This window comes from Carlito syrichta, unplaced genomic scaffold (assembly GCF_000164805.1).
Source record: "Carlito syrichta isolate Samal-C Ts95f unplaced genomic scaffold, Tarsius_syrichta-2.0.1 Scaffold90604, whole genome shotgun sequence".
NCBI lineage: Eukaryota > Metazoa > Chordata > Mammalia > Primates > Tarsiidae > Carlito > Carlito syrichta.
Window position 1 is genome coordinate 112,544 of NW_007034700.1, and position 9,790 is coordinate 122,333.

At 48.5% G+C, this 9,790-nt stretch overlaps 1 protein-coding gene across 9 annotated transcripts in view; it reads left to right on the plus strand.

Moving 5' to 3' along the window:
• The window catches only part of SCN8A (sodium voltage-gated channel alpha subunit 8), a 115,508-nt gene extending 107,195 nt beyond the window's left edge, over window positions 1-8,313 (plus strand). For 6 of the 9 annotated variants that reach the window (XM_021712551.1, XM_021712536.1, XM_021712540.1 and 3 more), the window contains 2 exons: window positions 756-1,026; window positions 4,815-8,313. In XM_021712551.1, coding sequence (XP_021568226.1) covers window positions 756-1,026; window positions 4,815-5,962 — 1,419 coding nt within the window. In that variant the 3' untranslated portion in view covers window positions 5,963-8,313. The remainder of the gene's footprint in view (window positions 1-755; window positions 1,027-4,814) is intronic. The other 3 variants (XM_008058600.2, XM_008058619.2, XM_008058608.2) reach the window with 2 other exon arrangements.
• Window positions 8,314-9,790: the final 1,477 nt, after the last annotated feature.

The window sequence follows — 9,790 nt, forward strand, 5'->3', positions numbered from 1 at the left end:
CTGCAGTGGCGGGGTGCGGCCACTGCATTCTAGTCTGGGCGACAGAGTGAGACTCCAACTCAAAAAAAAAGAAATGTCCAGCAGATGAGACCAAAAAGGAGCAGCTGGGGTGGAGGTAGGAGACATCTTACCTGTGTATGTGCTGTCACAGGCTCAAAAGACAAGTATGTCAGCCCAATGTGGCACGTCCCTGTACTCCCAGCTACTCAAGAGGCTGAGGTGGGAGGATGGTTTGAGGCAACAGTGAGGTATGATTGCACCTGTGAATAGCTGCTGCTCTCCAGCCTGGGTAACACAGCAAGACCCCATCTCTAAAAAGAGGAAAAAGTAAGAGAGTAGCAACTTTAGAAACCTCTCGGCAAGGTAATATTGATGTGGGTCTCCATCTGCATTCCTGATAGAACACCGGGAGAGAGCTGTATCTCAGAAGTGAGTACAGGAAGTCCCAACATATGAACGAGTCAGTTCTGAGAGTGTGTTTGTAAGTCCGGTTTGTTTTAAGCTTAACAAAGTTAGCCTAGGTACCCAACTCACACTATCGGCTATATAGTACTATATGTATTTAATGGGCTCTACTGATAACCTGGTGGAGAGAAATAATACATTAAAAAAGCAGGAATGCATCGTTGAAGTTCATAACTTGAAGTTTCATATGTAGGGGACTTACTGTACTTGGATTAACAGGCTGGCAGCTTCCACAGGTCTGCTTGGAGAGACTTACGTGAATCTTGTATCTCTCCCCTCTCCCTTCCCAGAACAAAATCCAAGGTATCGTCTTTGATTTTGTCACTCAACAAGCCTTTGACATTGTCATCATGATGCTTATCTGCCTTAACATGGTGACAATGATGGTGGAGACAGACACTCAGAGCAAGCAGATGGAGAACATCCTCTACTGGATCAACCTGGTCTTCGTGATCTTCTTCACCTGTGAATGTGTGCTCAAAATGTTTGCCTTGAGGCACTACTACTTCACCATTGGCTGGAACATCTTTGACTTCGTGGTGGTCATCCTCTCCATTGTGGGTGAGTGCGGTGGGGGCAGTGGGGGAGGGGAAGGGGGCTTGGCTGACTTGGAGGATGCGACTTCCTGGGAGCACAGCACCTGGGAGGTCTGAAGGGCAGACATGGCTGAGGCCTGTGGGTGCCCCAAAGTTGTCTCGTGGGCCTGCCTGGCAGGCTGCATGGTCAGTAGTTTCTACTGCGTGTTCACGGCAGTCTTGAATTGTAAATTCTGTGGCTCAGAGGGAAAAGGAAGATTAGGTTTGGTTCTTGCTTTCAAGGAGTTTAAAGTGTAATAGGGAAGGTAAAAGAAAGCTATCGTGCAGAAGTATAGCTACAGTAGGAGTATGAAATGAGGAGGAGTGGCTGCTCTCTTGGGTATTCATGAAATCATCTGGGAAAATTCCAGTAGTGATGGCCGTGGCGAGCTGCTGCTGGCAGTGCTCATTAACTGTGATTTTACTGTGGGTCAGGTACAGTATGACAGGATGGTTGTCTGACAGCCCAGGCAGGAAGCAGGCTGCTCGATAATCTTCACTGTATACCCGTCCGGGGCCACTCAGCTAGGAGACAGCAGAGGCCTAACTCAGGTTGATCCCAGAGTCGCCCCCCCGCTGTCTTTAACAGTGACTGGGAGGGGTGATATCCCGGCAGGCAGACAGAAGGAAATGCCACTCCACCGACTGCCCTCCCAGAACTTTTCCTTGCCTTCCTGAAGGCGTCTTGAATAGTGAAACTCTGCCTTGGCTCAGGGTAGGTTTGATTCATTGATACCAGCAGAGAGCAAGTGCTCAGACGTGTGGGGACCAGCCCCAGAGCTCCAGCGACCAGGCTGGGCCTAGTGAGGTGATAGCTTTGGACAACAGAAGGCAGTGGCCTCCTCTTGACCTGTGCCACCCTCTAGTTCTGTCCTTCAGAGCAATGTGTTCAAAGGTATGTTAATATGTGGAACACTAGTCCCATGTACTTCTCCCTAAGAAAAGCTCTCATGATGAAATTACGTGAGGTAGCACCATAGATTGACTTTTCCTTCAGAGGGGCATGGTGCACACCAGCCTACTGAGGTCTCTTGCTGGAAAGAATCTTGTCTAACTTGACACCCCATCCCACCTTTATTAACCCACAGTCTCCTTTTTTCAAGTGACAATAATGACAGCTCACATTCCCCCAGAACAAACTCTGCACTGGTCACCATTCTGAGTGCTTTACATGTGTTCATCCAAATAACCTCACAATAGCCCTCAAAGAATCTTGAAGAACTGAGGCCCAGGAGGTTCCCAAGACTTGTGGCCGCTAAAATGGGGTATAAGCCCAGCTCCCGGCCTCAAGTCCGTGCTCCTGACTTCCCACAAAACACTCTGGACAATGCTGCCCTTGTACAAACTTCTTGAGCCTTTTCCACCCACCTATCCCTGAATGAGACAGAAAATCCCAGACCAAATCATACCTCCATTTTCAAATGGTACTCGAAAGAGGAAGGGCCAGGTACAGTGGCTCATGACTGTAATCCCATCACTTGGGAAGCCGAGGTGAAAGGATTGGATGAGCCCAGGAGTAAGAGACCAGCCTGGCAACATAGCAAGACTTCCTCTCAACAAAAAATAGAAAAAGTAGTCGTAGCTGGGCATGGTGGCATGTGCCTGTGGTCCCAGCTACTGGGGATTCTGGGATGGAAAGATTGCCTGAGCCCAGAAGGTGGAGGATCCTGTGAGCCATGATCATGCCACTACTCTCCAGCCTGGGAGACAGTGAGACCCCTGCCTCAAAAATAAAATAAAGAGGAAGAATAGTGATAGTTTTGGTGGTTGGGACTTCTATTAAATGTCATTAGTATGTTCAGAAAAAAGTATAGAAATTATATTTTTAAATCCAGAGGAATCAGGGGAAACTAGCCCTGAAAGTATCTAGAGTGCCCCTTGAGTGGTGTTCCTACTGCCTTGGTTCCCGTCTTCCCCTCTTCTCCCCATTTCTGTGGGAACAAGTATACACTCATCCTTCACAACTTTGCTCAGCATCACTTTCTCTGAAATCTTGCTCACCCACCACCCAAGGGATGCAAGTTCTGTGTATACTGTAAAACATACTGTCTTACCTGACCACTTTGGTAGCTGGTTACCACTTAGTTGGGAAGTAAAAAGAAGAGAGCTGGGAAGGTCCGTGGCGAGGCAGAGACTTTCTTGAAAGCTCAAATACCCCGGGAGTTCCAGCTCCTGGAGAGGCCTCAGAGGTATGTGGCGCTCTCTGAACTCACTGCAATCTTGTCCCTTCCTTAAATTTGAGATCCTTTCCTAGCATAAAGCCTTCAGTTAAAGGGATTCGATGGCCTTCTCATTAGCTGCCTCAGTATTGATGAAGTCTTCTGGTTGAGAGGCACTTCTTTAAGCAGCTGAGCCTTGTGTGGAGAGGACGTGTCAAGGCCTTCCCTTCGGTCGTCATCTTCCGCCTTTCCGTCTCTCCTTCCTTGCCTCTGTGCCCCACCCCGGGGTCCTCTTGTTGCTCTGTAGATTTAAAGACAAGTGGCCTGGTTGAGGTGGACTCGCGGATGAATGCAAACAGAAAAAGGTCCTCCGATTTGTTTATTTCACCCTCTGCTTTTATATCCTGATGCCTTGGCATTTTTACCAGCTGACACTGGTTTCTGATTTACGGTTTTCAGCACAAAATCTACCAGCTCAGAGTTGAAAGTACTCCCAAGAGGTCCCTTTAGTTTTCGAGGCTAGTTTGGTAGAGTTGGGAGGTAGAGCGATGTGAAACCAAAGAGGTGTTTTCAGAGCCAAGAAAATACTTTGAAAATTGGTGGCATTAGCAGAGTAACTGAGACATCCAAGTCACAGGGTAGTGGGACTGGGGGGAGCCAGGACCTCTCATTCATTGTCTCATTCATTTCTTGTGGAGATGGAAATTTGATACTACCTTGGAGAGCATCGATAACATGGAAAGTCGTACATGCACAAATCTGAAAAAAAAAAAAAATTGTCCTTGAGCAACAAAACAGGTAAATGAGGACTGTTCATAACAGGGAATATCATTCAGTTGTTCCAGTGAATCATCTACTTATTGTCATACAAGGGGATCAGTCTCACAAACATAATGTTAAGTCTCAGACACAAGCTAGAAGGATCTAAATAGCTAGATCTAAAAAGACAGATATAGTCTGGGTACAGTGGCTCACGCCTATAATCCTAGCACTTTGAAAGGCCGAGGCCGAAGGATTGCTTGAGCCTAGGAGACCAGCCTAGGAAATAAGCGAGATCTCATCTCTATAGAAAAAAACTAAGACATACAGTATAACTTCCTACCCATAGTAGAATGCTATGTATTATTTATGGATTCATATATAGTAAAACTATAAGGACACATGCTCGAATGACATATACATCTGCAGGATTGTGGATGCTTCTGAGGATGAAGAAAGAGAAAGCGAATCAGTAAAATACTAGCCTCTATTTAAATCTGTGTATTTGTGGGGCATGGTGGCTCCTGCCTATAATCACAGCTGCTCAGGAGGCTGAGGTGGGAGGATCCCTTGAGCCCAGGAGTTCAAGACCAGCCTGGGCAACACAGTGGGACCTCATCTGAAAACAAACAAAAGCAACAGCAAAAGTCTGTTGTTGTGGCACATGGGCATCTATTTTATTCTTTCCTTTACTTTTATATATGTATGAAACATGTGATCTTCTTTATTGTGGGAGTCCAGGCACTCATTCTGCAAAGCCCTTTGAATTTGAGGATTCCACAGTGCCGGGTAAAGCAGTAAAGAGAAAGGGCATCTCCAATCTCCGTAACATAACTTCTTCTATTCCTCTTCTTAGGAATGTTCCTGGCTGATATAATTGAGAAATACTTTGTTTCCCCAACCCTATTCCGAGTCATCCGATTGGCCCGTATTGGGCGCATCTTGCGCCTGATCAAAGGCGCCAAAGGGATTCGTACCCTGCTCTTTGCCTTAATGATGTCCTTGCCTGCCCTGTTCAACATTGGCCTTCTGCTCTTCCTGGTCATGTTCATCTTCTCCATCTTTGGGATGTCCAACTTTGCATATGTGAAACACGAGGCTGGCATTGACGACATGTTCAACTTTGAGACATTTGGCAACAGCATGATCTGCCTGTTCCAAATCACAACCTCGGCAGGCTGGGATGGCCTGCTGCTGCCCATCCTGAACCGCCCCCCTGACTGCAGCCTTGATAAGGAGCACCCAGGGAGCGGCTTCAAGGGAGACTGCGGGAACCCCTCGGTGGGCATCTTCTTCTTTGTCAGCTACATCATCATCTCCTTCCTGATCGTCGTGAACATGTACATTGCCATCATCTTGGAGAACTTCAGCGTAGCCACAGAGGAAAGTGCAGACCCTCTGAGTGAGGACGACTTCGAGACCTTCTACGAGATCTGGGAGAAGTTCGACCCCGACGCCACCCAGTTCATCGAGTACTGTAAGCTGGCGGACTTTGCAGATGCCTTGGAGCATCCTCTGCGAGTGCCCAAGCCCAACACCATTGAGCTCATCGCTATGGATCTGCCCATGGTGAGCGGGGACCGCATCCACTGCTTGGACATCCTTTTTGCCTTCACCAAACGGGTCCTGGGAGACAGCGGGGAGCTGGACATCCTGCGGCAGCAGATGGAAGAGCGGTTCGTGGCATCCAATCCTTCCAAAGTGTCTTACGAGCCAATCACAACCACGCTGCGGCGCAAGCAGGAGGAGGTGTCCGCAGTGGTCCTGCAGCGCGCCTACCGGGGACACTTGGCCAGGCGGGGCTTCGTCTGCAAAAAGACAACTTCCAATAAGCTGGAGAATGGAGGCACGCACCGGGAGAAAAAAGAGAGCACCCCATCCACGGCCTCCCTCCCCTCATATGACAGTGTGACTAAACCCGAAAAGGAGAAGCAGCAGCGGGCGGAGGAAGGAAGAAGGGAAAGAGCCAGAAGACAGAAGGAGGTCAGAGAATCCAAGTGTTAGAGCAGAGCAGACGTTCAGCACTCTACAGATCTAAAACTTGCAAGTGAAAGATTGTTTACAAACTTCCTGAATATTATCAATGCAGAACAGCTGTGGAGACACTTGAACCCGAAGATCTATACCAAACGTAGTCTGCTTTCCAGTAACACAGTTGCATCTTGAGCAGTGACCTGCCAAGGGCAAAGGACCCTGCTCCCTGGACTCACAGATTTTCTAATGCTTGGGCAGGTGGTTACTGCATGTTCCACATCAGTCAATGCAACTTAGGACAAAACTAACAGGATACAAAAACAGAGGAGAGGCTGCCGGGACCAGCATATTTCCGTTGCAGCCAAATGGATTTTATTTTTTCATTTTGTTGATTCTCAGAAGCAGAAAGCATCACTTTAACAGTTTGTTTGTTCATGCAAACTATATTTGCATTCTTACATTAGTTAAGCTAAGCAGCAAAAAGGAAACACACACACACGCACACACACATTTAGCCCATGTCATTTAATTGTCAGTTTCTTTGACATAAGCGCATCTTCTCCACATGGGCTTCACGTGGTTTGGAGATGGGTGGGGGAAAACAATCAGGTTTCTTCAGGCTGAGGAGGACCTGCTCAGGCCAATTCCAAACATTGTGCTCGTTCAATGCGTAGAAATGATTTGCATGATGGCATGCTGTGATCAGAAGTCATGCATGAGATCCATACACCACAGGACACTACTGATCCTGTCCCCTGCATTGGGTCAGCCTTTGGACAGGACCCAGCCCTGCACCGGTCACTGTATTTGGAGAAAATGGTAAGAGTTCCATACCGGCTACAATTCTTTATGAGTTCTTAAAAGTCTTTCATACACCTTCTGGGTAGGGAAACATGACCAACCAATTGACCACCACCACTACCACCAACAAACAAACCCAGTCCAACAAGCAGATGGATCCGTTGCGTGTATATGTTTAACAGACATCTCTAACATACAGCCATTGTTGCACATTTTGCAAGATGAACTACTTAATGCTGCTGTGTCCAGTACAGGGGGAGACTTTGATCCTGAATGGCTTGTGCTATTAATGTCACTGTAAAACCAAATCCTAGGGCTAAAAAAAGTTCATTTGTATCTTGCAATATTTATGATGATTGTTTAGCCTTCATACTGGAGAAATGACACTTACTTGGGGTAGAGATAAAAGTGCTCTTCACAGTAGCGGGTGATCTCTGGGGGTCACTTAGGGAACGTAAAACAACCTTTCATTGGGGTTACGGGGTGCTCACTCCATTTCACATCACGTCCTCCACATTGTGGCTTTCTCAGGCTTGGGTCGACATGGAGAGGGGTTCAGATATTCTGAACTGACCTTTCTCCCACAGAGGGGCTGTCGCCCGCTTGCACACTGCATGCCTTCTCCTTCCTCCACCCCATTCTCCACCGAGCAGGGCTTCCCTTCCCCACCTCGGTGGGGTAAGGGCAGCGGCACTGGGGTTATGGCCATGGTTTCTTTCATTTATTATTAGAATAACAGTCACTGGCGAGATCGAGGGAGAAACGGAGCCGCCTCTGAGCCAAGCCCGCTTGGTTTCTTGACTGCACTGGTTTTTGTGAAAAAGCAGTTTCATGTTGATCCTTTAGGATGTCTCAGCTTCCCCAGCGCATTCCCTCACAGCCACATTGCTGTCTGCTTAGCGACCTGCCCATTGTCATCGGTGGGTGTCACTGGCGGGTGTCTGGGGGAGCATTGTGTCCTCCATCCCATCTCCTGCTTTAGGGAAGGCAGCTTTTAGTCCAGGGGTTTCTCATCTGATGAACAGATTTCAGAGCCAAGACGCTGCAGCCGAGTGTGTCAGGAAGTCTGCGCATAGCGTGAGGAGAGACTTCAGCATGTGAACCAAATCAAAACAAATTCTTCCTGAACCATACACTAGAGAGGGAAAAACCCTACCATAATCAGACTCACCAACCTGCCTTGCAGTCGAAGCACTGTGGAGGTAATCTCACAGTCCGCCTGGCTAGTGTGCGCAGAATCAACCACAGCAAGTTGGTGAGCGGAGCTTGTGTCCTGCGGGGCCCTTAGAAGCTCTGTCCAGCTCTCCTGAGCCTGCTTCTGCAGCAGCTTCGTAGAATTTTTGTCCTCCGCCCGGTACCAGATTGGGAAGGCATTTCTTCCGGTGTCCCTGCTAACTGCTAGGATGACTGTAAGGGACTGTACAGGCTACATTGTAAACAGCACAAAACAGAAGCTGAGATGTGTGGTTATTCTTTTTAAGAGAATTATAAATACTGTAATATATAATTTTATTTTATTGGCATGCCTTTTTGTAAATACAAATTATTAACTTATTAAATAGGAAATGGCTTCTGGCTTATGCCATTGTCATGTTTATTTTTATTTTTTATACTTTTCTTTCTTCTTAGAACTTAGATGCTGTCAGCCAATGTACATCCCCAAACCAGACAGACAGACAAAAAATTTTTTATTGCTAATGGTCTTTTCCAAAACAACAAAAAATATATATATATTTTTGTTCCAATGTGCAATAAATTCTAACCACTTCTATGCAAGATTTGGCTAAACTTAATCCTTGTTCTGAGGTCTTGAGATGGGCGACAGAGCTGTAAGACCCCGCGAGGGACACCAAGTGCTCGTGCCAGTGATGTCATTGAGCTACCGGAGCCTGTCAGTGAGACTTTCCTGAGATCTGACCTTTCCCTCCCCCAGCTCCTGAGCCCAGCCCAGCAGGCTGCCCCTCAGGGACACTGGGCCTTGGTCCCTGGCACCACCAGCCAGCCTTGTAGGAGAGAAGCCACCTCGCTGTGTTTGAAGTTTCACCTTTTTTCAAAAGAACTTTCCCCCCTTCTTATCCTTCCCCCACTGCCCCTCCACCCGCTCGCTCGCTCACTCACCCATCCATCCTGCTCCACACTTCTCTGGTAGTGAATGACACCATCACCAGCAGTTCACACCCGCAGTTAACAGGCATTGAACTGAAAGAGTCAGTGGGGACGCGTTGGCGCGTCTTCGCCGAGTGGGTAAGTGGCAACGCTTTGCCAAATATTAACGAAGCCAATCAAAAAGCAGCAGCAGCCACAGTATCACTGCACATATATATATATAGATATATAAATATAATATAAATATTTATTTTTTGTAGCCAGGTCCTTGGTGCAGTATTTATACTCACAATCCACCTTTAAAAAAAGGACAAAACGCAAAAAGACATGTGTGATGCTGTCGATTTGAAACGCACAGCCGAAGCCACCAAGCAGCCACTGACGGGGTGGCCGGTTCGTGCGTGCAAAACGCCCCCCCCACCTCCTCGTCGCCAGGACGAGGGGGCTTCCGATCGAAGGCAGAGGGTGAGAGCAGGGGAAACTCCAGGTCAGCGTGGCGACTCTTCCTCCTCCCTACTGAGCCGCTTTTGGCGCCCGAAACCGGCTGGGGAGAGGGAAACGGAGCCCCTGGTCGAGCCCCTGGAGCGACAGTGCCCAGAGCCCTTTTCTCTTCCGCCGCAACCCACGCGAACCTGTGAAAGACCAGTCGTGGCGATCAGCGTGTTAGCGACTGCATGGAGGCCGGCGCTGCCCCGCGCGGAGCGGGAGACGCGCGTCCCTGCTCCGAGCCCAAAGGAAACAATAAAAACGACCCTTTCCACTGTCCAAGGGAAGCCTGTCTTGGTGTGTGTTTGTTGCTTGCCTTTCCCGATCCTTGAGTCCGGGGAGGGGCCTGGGAATCGGGACCTTGGCTCGTTTGCGGAGCGGAGGGAGACGGAGGCGGGCGGAACAGGCCCTCGGGCGGGCTCTGGCCGAGAAGTGCAGAGGGCCGGGAAAGCGAGCTGCCGAGCC